This window comes from Eucyclogobius newberryi, unplaced genomic scaffold (assembly GCF_026437365.1).
Source record: "Eucyclogobius newberryi isolate DKJ021-1_F unplaced genomic scaffold, fEucNew1.0.hap1 SCAF_9, whole genome shotgun sequence".
Taxonomy (NCBI): Eukaryota; Metazoa; Chordata; class Actinopteri; order Gobiiformes; family Gobiidae; genus Eucyclogobius; species Eucyclogobius newberryi.
The window spans coordinates 25,127,439-25,148,035 of NW_027316532.1; the positions used below are offsets into that span (position 1 = coordinate 25,127,439).

Below are 20,597 nucleotides of genomic sequence, written 5' to 3' on the forward strand. Positions count from 1 at the left end.
AGAGCTTGTTAAAACGGCTCCTGGTGGGAGGGATCCGACACTTAATGGCACTGCGCTCCATATATCAAACTGCACTGGGCTAACCACAATACATCCCCCAACTCCTTTTAAAACATCTCTGCTCCTTTTTCTCAATTTCATCAAAATCACAGGCACAAACCTGCTGACTACAACTGTCAAAAATGACCCCCCACCCATCTGCCACTTTCCTTTTAAGAGAACAAAGCGAAAGAATAGCCAGGAGTCAGTGGTGACGGTGGGTTCATGGTACGTTCACGGTTCAAGCAGGAGGAGTTTTTGGCAGACTAACGTCCAAAGTTGACACGTGTCCAAGCAGAACAATGGTGGCGCTCTATCCCGCTGTCACCTTCTTTTCTTTGGTGAAGCCGACTCTCTGAACGGAACGCTGGTTCAACAGAACAGAGCAGAATGGAGAGGGAAGAGACTCTGGCAGTAACAAGCAGGTATGGCATGTGGACAGCATGCCATTCCTGATGGCCATACCTGATGGTGACAGCAACAAAAGGAAATGTTGTATAATAAGAGGATAAAATAAAGGAAAACCTTTGCAGAGAAAAATGTATGTGGTCTGAAACAAAAGTCTGAAACAAGCGTGAAAGTAAATGCCACCTACAAGCATGATTTGACCCAAAGTTGAAACATGAACAGAGGTCAGACTTTGGAGGAAGAAAATTATACTTTTTTTGTATTAAATGCTCACATAGAGGTTCAATAAATCATACATAAAAGCCATTTTAATTTTGTTATTGAAAAATCAATCAATATGGGGGGAACATCATCATCATCACAGTGAAGTGTGGACTCTCAGAAGACAATAACACTACTTCTTGAAGGCAAAGTACATCACAATAATTATCAAATCCCATTTGTGTCCAATACTAAAAATCTACAAATTTGTGTGCGACTAATTACTGACAAATTAGAATTAGAATTAAAATGTAAAAGTTATGTCTTCATGATGTATGCACTGAAATGGACAAAGGATCATGGTCTATGTACCTCCCTCTGATTTGTTAGTTGTTGCTACATCCAAATAATGCAATTAAGTAAGAGAGCTGGTAATTCCATATATTGAGAGAGGACAATGTATATGTTTTAGAGGAAATCTAAGGAGACACAAAGAGAACATGAAACTCCACACAGAAAGGCCCAGGAGTCAAACCCAGCACCTTTTTACTGTGAGGCAGGAGCGCTAACCACTGCACCACCATGTCAACATAATGCCCACCCCTTTCCTTATTGTGGACTTCCTCCCACAAAAGATGCACACGTGTTTTGTGATCGATCAAGCATTCTTTTGTGTCTATAATGAATGTTATCTTGAAGCGTCAGCCCAGCGAATTGTTCATATCAAACCACTTTACAGCCAACTTCTTACAGTAAGTGGAAGATTACCGCAAAAAAACATAGCAAAGAAATCCATATTAATAATTGTGAATGCAGCATTACAACTTCACGCTGACTGAAGGGTTTTCCAATCACTGAAGAGATCTTAAAGTAAAAGCACTTAGAGGGAAGACTGCACAGGAAACTGCTTATTTTTCTGTGGCCATAAAAATTATGAATATATTTTGACAAGAAATATAGATCGACCGATATGTTTTGTTGTTTTTTTGTGGCTGATGTCGATTATAGAATTCAGAGTGATCGATAAGCTCTGCCGATATTTTTGAGACGATATATATAGGTAATTTTGGTAATTTTCCCCAAAAGACATGGTTTGAAATGACAACAATAGTAAAGAAATAAGACTTTTGGTGTAAAAACTACCAAAATTACTCATATTTGGGACCTGTAAATCTGAAAATAGGACAGACTCAGGTTTAAATTTCATGATTTTGTTCATATATCAGTTACAACTAAACTTACATAGGGGGATAACTTATATAGTTTTTGAGTAAACTAGATCTGACAGAACATTGGCCTAAACATTTAAAAGACACATTATACAAAACTGACTTTTAACCATGTTCTAACATCGTCCCCTCATCATCAAAAACATACTTGGAGTAGCATTTAGCTTCATTCAAGCTAGTTTGATGAATCCTGGTAAGAAAATAAAAAACACTCCTTTGTGAATCTAATCGATAGCTGATGTTTTCCCAATCTGAGATGTGGCTCTGAGAATCTTCCGTTCTTTAAATCCATAAATCATCACCAGAGTTGTTCTTTTCCCCGTCAAATCACGCTCAGTACAACTGTGTGCTGAGACACAGGAGTGAGAGGTCAGCTTGAAGTGCTTATCCTCAACTTTGTGTGATTTCCTCTGCAGCCAGTAGATGTCGCCAAAACTCAGTTAGGCCCAGAGGAAGGGAGATCTAAATGTCATTTGTTTTGTTCTAAAACATGAGATTTGAAACTAAAGCTACTCTGGCGCATGTTTAAAGGCTAATAATGCTAATATTATGCATCCTTTGTATTGTTATTAACCTATAAACATGCTCCTTTAAATTTAAAACTTAAAAAAATTAGGCTCAGAATCATCCTACTGTACGTTCTGTCAAAATCTTGTTAAGTCCAAGATTAGAAGGTTTGGTGTGTGTAGTGCTGCTTTAAGTGTTGATCTTTATGTTCCTATGGGAGGTAAATGCATTTTGAAGTTACAACGTCCTATACACATTCATTAGATTTACTTATGTACGTGAGTGGATTAAATAGGGTTTTGCAAAAACTCATTTTACATTTGACAAAAACAATCTACCTTATTATGCTAAAGAACAAATGAAACAAAGCGGGGGGGGGGGGAAATCTAAAAAGAGACCAGAAAACATGATTGAATTTTCGATTGCCAGAACAAGACAATTGTATTCCATTTGCTGTAACGACTTTCCAAACTTGATCAGACCTGTGGATGCTCTCCCTTCTCCGTTAATCATGCGCTGTATTATTCAGACTGTTAAACATTACATTCAAGGGTAATTAAACCAGAGATGAGGCACCTTTCCTCCGTAACCTTTTCCCGGGGTGACGTGGGATCACTAATGTCCCCTGTGCCGTTCCCTCTCTTGCTTCGGCGCCGACACGGCTCCGTCTATATCCAGCGTGGCTATCAGCGCGACCATATGCCCACGGCAGGAGCCCCGGCAGCCATGCACGCGGCCCACTCTCCAGCAGCAAATAAATAATGGGCCATTATGTTCAATCATACGCTGAGCTACGGGGCTTAAAGCTCGGACCGCACCAGGAGTGTGTAGTGTGGGCTAACAGAGGCGGAGGAGATGAGGAGGCTTGAGCTGAAATGATAAATGATTAGAGCGGAGAACATAAAGCAAGAGTGGCACAAGTGCTTTGTTTTTAGGCCACGGACGAGAAGCCGACCAGTTCAAAACCCAGTTAGGCCTGTCATAATAACGCATTTTGAATGGGAGTGCACAATAGTGGAAAAGAAAGTGCAATATGTGATCGATATTATCATTATTGGCTTGAGCCTTCCATGGAATGGAATGCGACGAGACATTGTCCTTGCCATGGTTTCTTATTATTATTGTTTTGCATGGTAAAATTTTGCCACAACTCGGTGGGACATTTCCTCTCGTGCCGCATTAGAATTGTTATTCTTTAGACTTTATTCTTTAGGCTTTATTCTTTAGACTTAATTCTTTTGACTTTATTCTTTAGACTTTATTCTTTCTGCCACAACTCGAGAGGGAGAGGGAGAGAGGGAGGGAGAGAGAGGGGGAGAGAGGGAGGGAGATTGTAGGATTGTTGACGCATTTCCACTCTGTAGCCCGGGTCATTTTGTAGTCTCACTCCATTTTTGTAGTTCCTCCTCTTTATTTTCCTCCCTCTGGAAAGGCAGGAAGGCGGTCGCGCAGGAGGCTGCCGCGGCTTTAATTATTATTATTTTTATGTTGTTGTATATTGTTGAATTGAAAAAAATGTGTATAGCTTAGTTTACTAGTCGGGATCTGTCTCAAGGCAAATCGAGGTCTATAGAAAAATCAATTTTCAATCCATTTTGTATTACAATACTTCCATATCATTGTAAATTTTAACAGCCAGACACATGGGACAATATTTATGCCCGTCTGGGTGGGTTTCCTCTGGGCACAAAAGGTCAAATCCTCCAGCTACGGTAGTCCAGATCAAGCCTAGCACAAAGACTTGAGGGATGGGTCAAATGCAAAGGAGAGATTTCACAATGAAGTGTACCTTAACCTTAATTTACTATGCCGTGTGCAACTGTCCTTCCTGTAGCAATAAGAATAATAATAATGCAATTCTTTGGACTCCGTTATGTTGTTTGGCGAAAGGACTCAAGGTCAAGTTGAAGGAAAGTGATTTTTATTGGCGGGGCAGCAGGAAAAATGGTTTTGTCTTTGCCTGAAACAAAGGGTAATTGATGCTGTGGCTTACCTTGCATGTTGAGAAACCAATCAAAAGAGAAGACGGAACGACTCAAGGAGCATGCAGTTGCCATCTGTCTTACACAGCAGCGCATTGATGTGACTGTTTGAGCCGCAAATGAGTATAAGTGACACTAATGAAGCAGAGTGCAGGAGAAAGGAGAATTCGGTTGATAACAAAGGCGACTTTCTATTCCCCTTTCATACCAGTGCCCGTTCACTCATGGTGCCAATTATTGTTTCATATCAGTAAAATACCGTTGAGTTAGTCTGGTTTGTAATGCGAGTACACTTCTGAGTTTGGGCGGTGGAGTGTTTTATAATGTGCGAGGCGCTGGTTTTGGGAGTGCGAGCGCTGACAGCTGAGATGGAAGAGGCGTTTTTCTGCTGAAGCGAGCGTAGGTGCCCATTGACTGTTACTGTTACGCCACACCTGAAAGGGTATTTTCGGAAACAAATATTACATAACAACAACTGTAGACGGAAGGAGCGTTTCGGGCACTTTGACAGTCGATTGAAAGCCCACTACAACCAGGGGATTAGAATACCTGATGTAGCGATGCGTCGGGCCCCACGTGTACAGCAGGGACCCCCAAGTTTAACAGTACAGTATGCATAAGATAAAATGTTAGGAATATATATTTTAGAATTTAAGCATCTATTAATAGGGCTGTATGATATTGGAAATATTGCAACATGTTATACGGCTGTTATGTGCTGCGATATTGATATTATTGCAGTATTTGAATGTACCTTTTGACAGTTATATTGAAAGAAACATCATAATGCCTTAATTAACTACTACTACTACTACTACGACTACTACTTCTACTACTACTACTATTACTACTACTTCTACTACTACTACTACTACTACTACTACTACTTCTACTACTACTACTACTACTACTACTACTACTACTACTACTACTACTACTAAAAACTACTAAACTAAAACTAAAACTGTCAAAATAAAAACTTAACAAAACCAGAACTAAAACAAGGCTTGACTGAATAATTGTGAAATAAAATCAGTCTTCAAACGTTTTCCTTTTACAAACTGTATAAGTCTGTCAGATGGAGGACCTTGGTGTTTTTGCAACATATTTAGTTTGTTGTGATATAGATTTTTGCATCAGAAAAAATGCCAATATTGTTACTTTTTCTATTACCCTATCTATGATTACACATTTTTATTGATCTATTATTTATGTACAGCTGTACTGCCGTTTGAATGAGGCGTGTATGTTGTGCATAAAGGTCTTCTATATCTATATTTTATTACAGGCTATTTGTTAGTAAAGCAATGAGTTGTAAAATTGCTTTGTAACTCTGAATTTTAAGGCTGTACCAGTATCTCCGGAAAGGATATTGTGCATAAATACATTTTCTGGTCGATGCTCCGTAACCTTTTTATCTCCTTGGAGGTGTTATTGCTTTGCCTACATGTTCAATAGTATGGCATTGACCTTTTTTATCTTGCATTTATTCAATTCCAAGTGTTTTTATTGCTCAAAATGTACTGTGAGCGGACTCGCCTCTGCACAGATCGGAGCTGTAATTGGTCTGGTGGACTCAAATGCGCTTTCTATGGAGATATAAAGCAATAATATCCATGAAGACAATCAAGTGGCGAGAACTTCCACTTTCGAAGCAAGAAACACTTCAAAAGATATACGTATTCTTACAGCGGATGTGTCACTAATGATCAAAACTGACAAGGATTCTTTGTTTTATGTGGAGAATGATGAAAGTTGTTAAAATACATAGCACCTACTATTGTTTCCATGTGAGAGGCTGTAGAGGAGGTGTTTTAGCCGACACCTTGAAAGGCACTGAATGTATCCACAGTCATTTATTATAAAACACATTTTCCCGTAATGAAAGACGACGTAAAGGTCACAATGACTGACCCACACATTTGGTCAAGACTCGCTGGATTCAGAATTCACACTCAAATGGGACATGGCTCACTGCTGCTGTGGATCAACAGGTTTCTCCTAAAACGGGAACAGGAGTGCGGACTGTGTGAAAATTCACAGCTAAGGCGTGAAGATCCAGGGACAGGGACAGGGATATGGATTTGCACTATTTAATAAGTTATTAACCATGCCTCAGCACATCGCAGTCTGCTTTGATAGAGCTGTGCGTTTGAGTGCGGCGCTCATATACTTGACTATTACATCTCTAAAGGACTCAAACAAACAGAAGAGAGTAAACAATAGCAGAGGTTAAACATGAACCAGTGAACACAGCATCGCTCCTTTCAACAGGCTACATTTATCTATGAATGTTCAAAATCATTTAGCCAATAGCAAGTTTTAGTGTTGTGATTTTTGGGAGTTTTGTGTTTCTATAAACACAAAAGACCCATTTCTCTCAAATGTTGTTCACAAATCAAAATATGTCTTACTGAGTAATTCATATTAATAATCCATCCCACCTCAGGTGAGGCATATCCAGAGGCTGATGAGACAGCATGAATATTGCACAGGTGTGCCTTAGGCTGGCCACAATAAAAGGCCACTCTGAATGTTCGGTTTTGCTTTATTGGGGGAACAGAAAACCAGTCAGTATCTGTGACCACCAAAACGGCCGCTGAAGTTGCTGGAACACAGTGTTGTATAGATCCAGAGCGTCTCAAACATGCTCAGTAAGTGACATGTCTGGTGCAACAACTGAGATGTCTTTAGCTTCCAGGAATTGTGTACAGATCCTTTCAACATGGGGCATGCATCATGCTGCAACATAAGGCTGGGCGATTAGACAAAAATTTATATAATTTCCCATATATCGATATGCAATATGTATCTCAATAATTTTTCCAAATGAAATATTTTTTTCCAAGCCTATAGGCTGCTGATTAGACAGTAGAAATGTAGATCTACATAGAAGAGACTTGTTTTAGTGAGGCCTGTTCCTGATTAATACTAAATCTAATATAAAAAATAAATGCTCATCACACAGGTAGTTCCCTTCATAGCTAAATCATTTAAATTATAACATATAACAACAAATAAGTATGCTCTTGTTTGTACTTTGTCATTTTTCTCGTTAACTGGCCAGCTGGTGTTTCAGTTGTATTTGTGTAGTGCTTGTGAGCTTTTGTGAGGGGTCATTTCAGAGCAGCTGGAAAGTAAAAAATAGCACTTTAACAGCAGAACACCCTGCACAGCTTAGCTTTGTGTTAGCACTGCCCCTGATGCTAACAATGTAGTTTATTGGAAACTATTTATGAGAGAAACGACGGCCCACAAACCCCTGTCTTCTGCAGGACACAGTGTGGTGTTAGTTTACGTCAGTTTCTGAGCACATTTAGCACAAAGATGTATCACACGAAGCTGTCGGGACATAAAGTGGACTCAGGGATAACATTTTTGAAAGAAACTAATGCAGCATCTGTTTAACGGCTTTTCTGGTAAACTCAAACATGAGCAACATAAAACCTCTGATAAATCCTGGATAGATATTCCTTTGGGTCACAGTGAACAGCTTTAGTCTGGAGGAGGGACAGATGAGAGCAGCCTGTGACACAGACAAGCTGCAGACACAAGTGCAGCTCTGCTCTGAGCGAGAAGAGGAGGAAACACGCAGCACCATGGATCTGGGCTTCACACAAAATGATCATACTATATCAATATTTATGATATGGCCAAATGTATATCTTGCCCAAAATGATGTAAATATATCTGAAATATTGATATATTGCTCAGCCCTAATGTCATATGTCCATCGAGCATGTTTGGGCTGCTCTGGATCGGCGTGTACGACACACCAGATACTGACAGTTTTCTGACCCCCGCAGACCCTCCAGACCCTCCAGACCCTCCAATAAAGCGAAACCAAACATCCAGATGTGGCCAGCCTAAGGCACACCAGTGCAATATTCATGCATCTCATGAGCACCTTGATATGCCACATCTGTGAGGTGGGATGGATTATTAATATTAATATGAATTTCTTATTGACCCATTTGTGAACAATATTACATTTTAATTAGCTACAGCCTTTATGATTCTGTAATTGGATCCATTTGAATTCAAATCAAATCAAATCATTAGTCTTGCAGCCCTAGAACTCAGTGACTCAGCCCTCCAAGTAGAGGCTAACTACCTTTCACTATTTCCAAAATAATAAAGATTAAAAAATAAGATTTATAAAACATAGACATATTAATGTATTTATTCATTATAGTTTTTACTTGTATAATAGTGTGGAATTCACGCAACCAAGAGAGCAACCCAATTACGTAGCCTCAAAAGTGCACTGAAAATAGTTTTGTGCTGTGTCTGCAGAGTGGCCTGTGAGCACATGGGACCGGCAGCTGAAACATGACCCTGTGGGCAAAGGCCAAAGAGGCCATGTTCTAAAGACCACAGAACATGGGAATTTAACCGTCAACCACAACATTAAGACCACTGACAGATGAACGCCATGTAAATTATTCCTCGTCATGGCACCTGTTCAGGCTCTGAAGTGTACGTGGGCATTTGCTGTGCCATGGGAGAGTATGAAGACTTGGGCAGCCTGACCTATAGGATCAGGAGACAGTGAAGTTGCTTTCAACACCACTTTCAAGTCAATTATGTGTTTGTTTTATTTAGACGTTCACAGCCAATCCTCTGTCAGTTAAGGCATGTTGTTGGAAGCGGCTGAGTTGGACTTGGGAGGATTAAATTGGGTTATCGTTGTGTTATTTTCATAAAATAAAATCAATACTGAAGACATTTTTCTTTTGTTTTTGAAAATGTTGAAAATATTGTAAAAAGACAAATTTATCCTGTAAACTAGACAAAAGTTTTTGGATTCCAGTTGACAGAATTCAATGTTCTTTTACTATGTTTTTTAAAATAAAATTGCATTGATCTAAATGAGAGAGAGAGGAAAAAAAATATATAGTTTTTGTCATGTTGCCCAGTCCTAACCACGAGCAATAAGCAGATCCTCATAAAAGTTCACTATTAATGTTATAACATGTTACCTGAACTCTCGATTCCCTAGCTCTAATTCTACAATTGCATAACTGCGTGTTATTACATTACAATGTACACACAAATCCTAATACTTTTTCAATACTAAATCAATTCAATATCTTCCACTGTTGTTGTTCACCGTAAATCACTATAAATGCAACAATCCTAAACTAAAACCAGTCTTTATTTTGGACGTTTACTGTACATTTCTCTATCTAGAAGTGGAGACGTGTCAGAGAAACGCCTGAGGCCTGAAGAGACTTTCCCCCGGTTCAAGCCAGTGTCAGAGTAAGTGTCACATGGGAAACCTGTCAGCTGATGAATATAGAAACCCATGTTTAAAAGATGAGCCTGAGGAGGAGGTGTGTATATGCTGACTAAAGCCCACCAATCATCTGCATATCCCCAATAAATGTGCACCAGGCTTCCCCGAGGAGATTATTTGTTCATCATTTGTAACACACACAGCTCGCTGCACAAAGTCACAAATTACAACATGTCGTGTAAATACCAGCATCTAAAAGAGGATCTGGATGTTAAACCTTTCAGATAGGCAGATAGGGCCAGAAAGCAGTGCTCCAGGGGAAAAGACAGGGAGAAATGGGGAGATAATTTGATAAAAATGTGCATTTATCACAATAATGCAGTGAATAACATAAATTCCTTTAGGCAGCTCATTTGCGCAGCAATTAACATATTTAATATGGCACTGATTTTAAGTCAGATGCCCGTACAGATGGTATTCAGCTATGAAGTGATCACTGTAGCAACATTTGGAAGTTTTTAATAGCACCGTCAACATTCAATTTATTCAGGGTTTTTTACTGTAGATATGCAAAAAAGGCCGGCAGAATGATTTAGACAGAGGATTTTGTAGTTAAAGGTTAAATCACAGCAAGTAATGACAAAAATAATATTTACAAAGAAGTCATTTACATATAATCATTTGTATTTTTCTTAAACCAATTCAAAACAGAAACCTTTTTTTGTCTGTAAAGGTGCATGGGTTTTCAGGTACCTGTTTATCTCATGATGCTTTAGCTTTGTCTGGCATGTTCCACAGTATGGCATTAAATCCTCATGGAAACAAACAGGTGATACCACAAGGCCAAATTACAGGTCAAATTTGTGGAGAATGCATGTAATGCAAGTTATTCCAGGTATTTCTGAGCAATAAAACACCTAAAGATGCATTCGCAAGATATATCTAATTCCATACTGTGGAACATTCCAGGCAAAGCAATAACATCCCCATGGAGACAAGCAGGTGGTCGACTCTCTACGAGAAAAGTTACAAAGGGCCCCCTTGCCCAAAACAAAGTATGACATACTCAAAAGTCCAAATAAATGGATTTCCCCCTTTAAAACTCATATCAGAAGTGTGACAGAGCTGCTGACTGGACATTTGCTTCACAAAGGCTCAAATTGTCCCTCCACTTTTCCTCAGACCACAATATATTCTTCACACAATAATATCCACCAGGGTTTGCAGTGACTTTCTAAATAACAGAGTCAGAAAGCACATTCCTGCATGGAGCAGTCACTGTGTCAACAGCAGCTCTGTTCTACATTGACACGCTCTGATACGCCAATCCAGCAGCTCATTAGGCAGGTAGTCACCATGAAGAGGCCAATGTGACCAGCATGTACCACCACCTCCTCCACTCTAAGCATTAACACCACAATCTCCCACTGCCCCTGCCCTGGACGTTGTTTACAAGTTCAGTGTTTATTCAAAACACACACATCTACAAGTCTTAAAGTGGGAAGTCACTACGGAGGCTGTCATTACTCACACCATTAAAACAGCAGTGGACTGATCCAGTACCTACGTGAGGGACAGCGCAGACAGCTGACGGAGAGAGAAGTAATCTAGTACCTCTGTGAGGGACAGTGCAGACAGAGAGAGAAGTAATCTAGTACCTCTGTGAGGGACAGTGCAGACAGAGAGAGAAGTAATCTAGTACCTCTGTGAGGGACAGTGCAGACAGAGAGAGAAGTAATCTAGTACCTCTGTGAGGGACAATGCAGACAGAGAGAAGTAATCTAGTACCTCTGTGAGAGACAATGCAGACAGAGATAAGTAATCTAGTACCTCTGTGAGGGACAATGCAGACAGAGAGAAGTAATCTAGTACCTCTGTGAGGGACAATGCAGACAGAGAGAAGTAATCTAGTACCTCTGTGAGGGACAGTGCAGACAGAGAGAGAAGTAATCTAGTACCTCTGTGAGAGAGAAGTAATCTAGTACCTCTGTGAGGGACAGTGCAGACAGAGAGAGAAGTAATCTAGTACCTCTGTGAGGGACAGTGCAGACAGAGATACATAATCTAGTACCTCTGTGAGGGACAGTGCAGACAGAGAGAGAAGTAATCTAGTACCTCTGTGAGGGACAGTGCAGACAGAGATACATAATCTAGTACCTCTGTGAGGGACAGTGCAGACAGAGCACACAGAAGTTGAAGGCAGATTTAGGAGACAGGAGCAGATGGATGCAATGTGCAGCAGTTGGTAAAGGCATCGTTATGGCAACAACATATGTTTATAGTGATAAAGATATGCTCAAGACCCTGCACTTCTTGTTTCATTCTCTAGTGTCACAGTAAATGCCACATTGTGAGGCGTCTTTCCCAAGAAAAAAATGAACCAGTTTGAATCAGCTACCCTCTCGTTGTTGGGTGATGCAAACCTAACCCACCCCAACCTCCAACATTATGTTAGATTATCATTAAATAAAATAACCATGAACAACAAATGAATGATACCCTGTTGATTTCACCCATAACTGTCACATTAACCAAACAAAAACATTATAATTTTGCTACACTTTGAAATACTTTAGAGCTGATGATTACACAGAAGCTCTTAAAGGGGAAACATTTAAGAGCTGCAATCAAAACAACATTGCAATTTGAATTGCCACAATTAGTAAATCGCAAATGTTTGACCATGTCTTATTGCATACAATCTATAAATCCCATAGTTACCTTTGCAAGCATGTTGTGATTCTCGTTTAAATTCAGCAGTTTATGTTTTTTTTCAAATGATAATCCTCCAGTACATGTTTAAAATGAGACCTTTGGACCGATCCCAAAAGAGTAATCCCAAATTGACAGAAAAATAGATGCAAATATAGATATTTTTTTTCAAAACTGTGCAGCCCAACAACAAGTTAAACATGGACAAAGCAGCTGCACCTCCAACACCAAAGAGGTTTAACAATAGTACATATAGTATTCAAACACACTTTATACACCAAATATGAATATAAAACTCTTATTACACGAGCAGGTGCAATAGTTACATTTCCAAGTGTGTTCACAGCAATAGATAGTGAAACAATAGATCTGGGTTTATGTGTTTATGAGGTTTTTAACGTTTTAGCTTTGCGTTGAAAGAGAGAAGGCGGAGACACAAGTCGGTGGAATGGTTTAAAACAACAAAAAAGAAGCTGGACATTGCAAATATCGAGTGGTCATTTGCTGGTCTCGGAGTCCATGTGCGATCCTTGTGCTGCAGAAGGTAAATCATCATGAGGGTCACCACCACGCAGAGACCCGGGGGGGCTACGAGTGCTTCTGATGGGGGGGGACGGGACACTGGGTGGATTTTGGAGAGCGTTTTGAGAGAGCGTCGGGGATGCGAGCTCACAGCAGCGGGACACTCAGCCACCGAGCACCCGTGAGCTATAATTATCATTTGCTTTGGATGAACAGGACCCACTGCATATGGTAATAGAGCCGCGAGCAGAGGGACGCGGGTTTTAAACACTTCAAAGCCATTAAAATGACAAGCAATAACGAGGGCAAATATTGCACAATGCATAATAGGTACGCGATTGGCTAATAACATGTTACGATGGTGTTTGTTATTTATGACACGAGTTTGATAGTATTTGAGCTGCGTTGTTTACGTGGATGTAGCTTCAGCACTGGAGGTGGGCGTGGGCCACTTATGACTGGAATAGTGTTGTGAATCAGAGCTGAACTTGAACTTTATCAGGATTAAATTAGGGTTGAAATTTGATTAAACCAGGTCTAAAATGAGGCTAAAACATGTGTAAACCAGGTCTAAAATGAGGCTAAAACAGGTCTAACATGAGACTAAACCAGGTCTAAAATGAGGCTAAAACAGGTCTAAAATGAGGCTAAAACAGGTCTAAAATGAGGCTAAAACAGGTCTAAAATGAGGCTAAAACAGGTCTAACATGAGACTAAACCAGGTCTAAAATGAGACTAAAACAGGTCTAAAATGAGGCTAAACCAGGTCCAAAATGAGACTAAACCGAGTCTAAAATGAGGCTAAACCAGGTTTAAAATGAAACTAAACCAGGTCTAAAATGAGACTAAACCAGGTCTAAAAATTGTTGGAAGATGTGCAAATTGAATATTGAGTATGTAGTTGACAGTGGAAAAAAAAAAGCTACAATGAGAGCTGCTTATGAATGAAAATGATTAAAAATAAAAAAAAGATAGAAAATAATACGTAGTAAACTTTTGAATTAGGATATAAAGTGATATTTTTGCACTTTTGGGGTTCATTTTACAGGCATTTCACATGATTACAGCTCTACCCATACGCATAATAGACATGTTATAACACATTCTGACATAATAGTGACGAAAAATATGGAGATATTAATTTTTGTCCATCTCGCCCACCCCTGGCCCAGCATCACTGCTCCAAACCCTCTCCAAAATATGCCCACACCATTTCACTGAACCCATTTTCATATTTCCCCACTAAACTTCATCTTTGCATCAGACTGAGTGACTGCTTGACGTTCTATAACCGAACATGTGCATTTTAAAAGTAAACACCAAGTTTCCCCCCCGCGCTCACTTGCCCCGGTCCGTGCGCCCCGGTCCCCGCGCGCGCCTTACCTTCCACCGCGCACACCGTTGTGGTCACCCAAAGGAGCAGGACGGCCGCCCTCGTGGTCCGCGTGGGCACCGTTAGTCCCCTCCGGCACCCCCCCATTCTTGATCCGTCCTGACACGCGCGAGCGCCGAGAGAAAACAAATCCCACTGAAATGCTGCTATTCCTCCGCGTGGCAGTCACATCTCAGCGCGCGCGGGGAGGAGAGGAGCGCGCACCGGCACAGTTTAGCGCGGAATGGGGACGGGAGATGGGACCGGAGCACCGTCGTCCCCCCCCCACCCCCCTCCCTCATCCCCCCCTCCAACAATGACTCTTCACACCTTCCAAGCCAATCAGAAGAGAGAACACCTCGTCGTAAACCAATCACCCGTGCTTTTCCACCTGACCCGTGCCAAAAGCCCAACAGAGCGCGTTCCCCCCCCCCCTCTCGCCCTCTGCCCCGGGCCGTGCGCAATGCCACAGTGACATCTAGTGGTCAGTGAGAGAACAGGTGAATGTATTACATTGCGCGGTAGTAATCAGTTTAGTTACATTTACTCAGTTTAGTTACATTTACTCAGTTTAGTTACATTTACTCAGTTATGTTTACTTGTGCAACTTGAAATTGTACTTTTAAGAATGGCTTTCTAGTATCATTGTTTTCCCTACTTGAGTAATATATTAATTGGATAAAAGTTGTGGTTTCTCTTCCAAATGAACAACATTTAGGATGTTTAGGATTAGAACATTTTGCTTTTCACAGCTTTCTTTCTGACAGGCTATTATTTTTCATTTCTAATTTTGCGCATTTCCCCCCTGCTCATTATTTAACGTGTTGGGTACACATGTTGGGTTTACACATGTTGGGTACACATGTTGGGTTTACACATGTTGGGTACACATGTTGGGTTTACACATGTTGGGTACACATGTTGGGTTTACACATGTTGGGTTTACACATGTTGGGTACACATGTTGGGTTTACACATGTTGGGTACACATGTTGGTACACATGTTGGATACACATGTTGGATACACATGTTGGGTACACATGTTGGGTTTACACATGTTGGGTTTACACATGTTGGGTACACATGTTGGGTTTACACATGTTGGGTTTACACATGTTGGGTACACATGTTGGGTTTACACATGTTGGGTACACATGTTGGGTACACATGTTGGGTACACATGTTGGGTACACATGTTGGATACACATGTTGGATACACATGTTGGGTACACATGTTGGGTACACATGTTGGGTTTACACATGTTGGGTTTAGACATGTTGGGTACACATGTTGGGCACACATGTTGGGTTTACACATGTTGGGTTTACACATGTTGGGTTTACACATGTTGGGTACACATGTTGGGTTTACACATGTTGGGTACAAATGTTGGGTTTACACATGTTGGGTACACATGTTGGGTTTACACATGTTGGGTACACATGTTGGGTAAACATGTTGGTACACATGTTGGGTACACATGTTGAGTTTACACATGTTGGGTACACATGTTGGGTTTACACATGTTGGGTTTACACATGTTTGGTACACATGTTGGGTACACATGTTGGGTTTACATATGTTGGGTACACATGTTGGATAAACATGTTGGGTTTACACATGCTGGGTACACATGTTGGGTACACATGTTGGGTTTAAACATGTTGGGTACACTTGTTGGGTACACATGTTGGGTTTACACATGTTGGGTTTACACATGTTGGGTACACATGTTGGGTACACATGTTGGGTACACATGTTGGGTTTACACATGTTGGGTACACATGTTGGGTACACATGTTGGGTACACATGTTGGGTTTACACATATTGGGTTTACACATGTTGAGCACACATGTTGGGTTTACACATGTTGGGTACACATGTTGGGTTTACACATGTTGGGTACACATGTTGGGTACACATGTTGGGTACACATGTTGGGTACACATGTTGGGTTTACACATGTTGGGTTTACACATGTTGGGTACACATGTTGGGTACACATGTTGGGTTTACACATGTTGGGTTTACACATGTTGGGTACACATGCTGGGTACACATGTTGGGTTTACACATGTTGGGTACACATGTTGGGTACACATGTTGGGTAGACATGTTGGGTTTACACATGTTGAGTACACATGTTGGGTACACATGTTGGGTACACATGTTGGGTACACATGTTGGGTTTACACATGTTGGGTACACATGTTGGGTACACATGTTGGGTACACATGTTGGGTTTACACATGTTGGGGACACATGTTGGGTACGCATGTTGGGTACACATGTTGGGTTTACACATGTTGGGTTTAGACATGTTGGGTACACATGTTGGGCACACATGTTGGGTTTACACATGTTGGGTTTACACATGTTGGGTTTACACATGTTGGGTACACATGTTGGGTTTACACATGTTGGGTACAAATGTTGGGTTTACACATGTTGGGTACACATGTTGGGTTTACACATGTTGGGTACACATGTTGGGTAAACATGTTGGTACACATGTTGGGTACACATGTTGAGTTTACACATGTTGGGTACACATGTTGGGTTTACACATGTTGGGTTTACACATGTTTGGTACACATGTTGGGTACACATGTTGGGTTTACATATGTTGGGTACACATGTTGGATAAACATGTTGGGTTTACACATGCTGGGTACACATGTTGGGTACACATGTTGGGTTTAAACATGTTGGGTACACTTGTTGGGTACACATGTTGGGTTTACACATGTTGGGTTTACACATGTTGGGTACACATGTTGGGTACACATGTTGGGTACACATGTTGGGTTTACACATGTTGGGTACACATGTTGGGTACACATGTTGGGTACACATGTTGGGTTTACACATATTGGGTTTACACATGTTGAGCACACATGTTGGGTTTACACATGTTGGGTACACATGTTGGGTTTACACATGTTGGGTACACATGTTGGGTACACATGTTGGGTACACATGTTGGGTACACATGTTGGGTTTACACATGTTGGGTTTACACATGTTGGGTACACATGTTGGGTACACATGTTGGGTTTACACATGTTGGGTTTACACATGTTGGGTACACATGCTGGGTACACATGTTGGGTTTACACATGTTGGGTACACATGTTGGGTACACATGTTGGGTAGACATGTTGGGTTTACACATGTTGAGTACACATGTTGGGTACACATGTTGGGTACACATGTTGGGTACACATGTTGGGTTTACACATGTTGGGTACACATGTTGGGTACACATGTTGGGTACACATGTTGGGTTTACACATGTTGGGTACACATGTTGGGTACACATGTTGGGTACACATGTTGGGTTTACACATGTTGGGTACACATGTTGGGTACACATGTTGGGTTTACACATGTTGGGTACACATGTTGGGTACACATGTTGGGTACACATGTTGGGTTTACACATGTTGGGTACACATGTTGGGTACACATGTTGGGTTTACACATGTTGGGTACACATGTTGGGTACACATGTTGGGTTTACACATGTTGGGTACACATGTTGGGTACACATGTTGGGTACACATGTTGGGTTTACACATGTTGGGTACACATGTTGGGTTTACACATGTTGGGTACACATGTTGGGTACACATGTTGGGTACACATGTTGGTACACATGTTGGATACACATGTTGGATACACATGTTGGGTACACATGTTGGGTTTACACATGTTGGGTTTACACATGTTGGGTACACATGTTGGGTTTACACATGTTGGGTTTACACATGTTGGGTACACATGTTGGGTTTACACATGTTGGGTACACATGTTGGGTACACATGTTGGGTACACATGTTGGGTACACATGTTGGATACACATGTTGGATACACATGTTGGGTACACATGTTGGGTACACATGTTGAGTTTACACATGTTGGGTTTACACATGTTGGGTACACATGTTGGGCACACATGTTGGGTTTACACATGTTGGGTACACATGTTGGGTACACATGTTGGATACACATGTTGGATACACATGTTGGGTACACATGTTGGGTACACATGTTGGGTTTACACATGTTGGGTTTAGACATGTTGGGTACACATGTTGGGCACACATGTTGGGTTTACACATGTTGGGTTTACACATGTTGGGTTTACACATGTTGGGTACACATGTTGGGTTTACACATGTTGGGTACAAATGTTGGGTTTACACATGTTGGGTACACATGTTGGGTTTACACATGTTGGGTACACATGTTGGGTAAACATGTTGGTACACATGTTGGGTACACATGTTGAGTTTACACATGTTGGGTACACATGTTGGGTTTACACATGTTGGGTTTACACATGTTTGGTACACATGTTGGGTACACATGTTGGGTTTACATATGTTGGGTACACATGTTGGATAAACATGTTGGGTTTACACATGCTGGGTACACATGTTGGGTACACATGTTGGGTTTAAACATGTTGGGTACACTTGTTGGGTACACATGTTGGGTTTACACATGTTGGGTTTACACATGTTGGGTACACATGTTGGATACACATGTTGGGTTTACACATGTTGGGTACACATGTTGGGTTTACACATGTTGGGTACACATGTTGGTACACATGTTGGGTACACATGTTGGGTACACATGTTGGGTTTACACATGTTGGGTACACATGTTGGGTACACATGTTGGGTACACATGTTGGGTTTACACATATTGGGTTTACACATGTTGAGCACACATGTTGGGTTTACACATGTTGGGTACACATGTTGGGTTTACACATGTTGGGTACACATGTTGGGTACACATGTTGGGTACACATGTTGGGTACACATGTTGGGTTTACACATGTTGGGTTTACACATGTTGGGTACACATGTTGGGTACACATGTTGGGTTTACACATGTTGGGTTTACACATGTTGGGTACACATGCTGGGTACACATGTTGGGTTTACACATGTTGGGTACACATGTTGAGTACACATGTTGGGTAGACATGTTGGGTTTACACATGTTGAGTACACATGTTGGGTACACATGTTGGGTACACATGTTGGGTACACATGTTGGGTTTACACATGTTGGGTACACATGTTGGGTACACATGTTGGGTACACATGTTGGGTTTACACATGTTGGGTACACATGTTGGGTACACATGTTGGGTACACATGTTGGGTTTACACATGTTGGGTACACATGTTGGGTACACATGTTGGGTTTACACATGTTGGGTACACATGTTGGGTACACATGTTGGGTACACATGTTGGGTTTACACATGTTGGGTACACATGTTGGGTACACATGTTGGGTTTACACATGTTGGGTACACATGTTGGGTTTACACATGTTGGGTTTACACATGTTGGGTACGCATGTTGGGTTTACACATGTTGGGTACACATGTTGGGTACACATGTTGGGTTTACACATGTTGGGTACACATGTTGGGTTTACACATGTTGGGTACACATGTTGGGTACACATGTTGGGTACACATGTTGGTACACATGTTGGATACACATGTTGGATACACATGTTGGGTACACATGTTGGGTTTACACATGTTGGGTTTACACATGTTGGGTACACATGTTGGGTTTACACATGTTGGGTTTACACATGTTGGGTACACATGTTGGGTTTACACATGTTGGGTTTACACATGTTGGGTACACATGTTGGGTACACATGTTGGGTACACATGTTGGGTTTACACATGTTGGGTACACATGTTGGGTTTACACATGTTGGGTACACATGTTGGGTACACATGTTGGGTACACATGTTGGTACACATGTTGGATACACATGTTGGATACACATGTTGGGTACACATGTTGGGTTTACACATGTTGGGTTTACACATGTTGGGTACACATGTTGGGTTTACACATGTTGGGTTTACACATGTTGGGTACACATGTTGGGTTTACACATGTTGGGTACACATGTTGGGTACACATGTTGGGTACACATGTTGGGTACACATGTTGGATACACATGTTGGATACACATGTTGGGTACACATGTTGGGTACACATGTTGAGTTTACACATGTTGGGTTTACACATGTTGGGTACACATGTTGGGCACACATGTTGGGTTTACACATGTTGGGTACACATGTTGGGTACACATGTTGGATACACATGTTGGATACACATGTTGGGTACACATGTTGGGTACACATGTTGGGTTTACACATGTTGGGTTTAGACATGTTGGGTACACATGTTGGGCACACATGTTGGGTTTACACATGTTGGGTTTACACATGTTGGGTTTACACATGTTGGGTACACATGTTGGGTTTACACATGTTGGGTACAAATGTTGGGTTTACACATGTTGGGTACACATGTTGGGTTTACA

At 41.1% G+C, this 20,597-nt stretch overlaps 1 protein-coding gene across 2 annotated transcripts in view; it reads right to left on the reverse strand.

The window, feature by feature from the left end:
* LOC140353860 (ephrin type-B receptor 1-like) overlaps positions 1 to 14,415 on the reverse strand; it is a 179,986-nt gene extending 165,571 nt beyond the window's left edge. For both annotated transcript variants that reach the window (XM_072438619.1, XM_072438617.1), the window contains exon 1: positions 14,223 to 14,415. In XM_072438619.1, coding sequence (XP_072294720.1) covers positions 14,223 to 14,319 — 97 coding nt within the window. In that variant the 5' untranslated portion in view covers positions 14,320 to 14,415. The remainder of the gene's footprint in view (positions 1 to 14,222) is intronic.
* Positions 14,416 to 20,597: the final 6,182 nt, after the last annotated feature.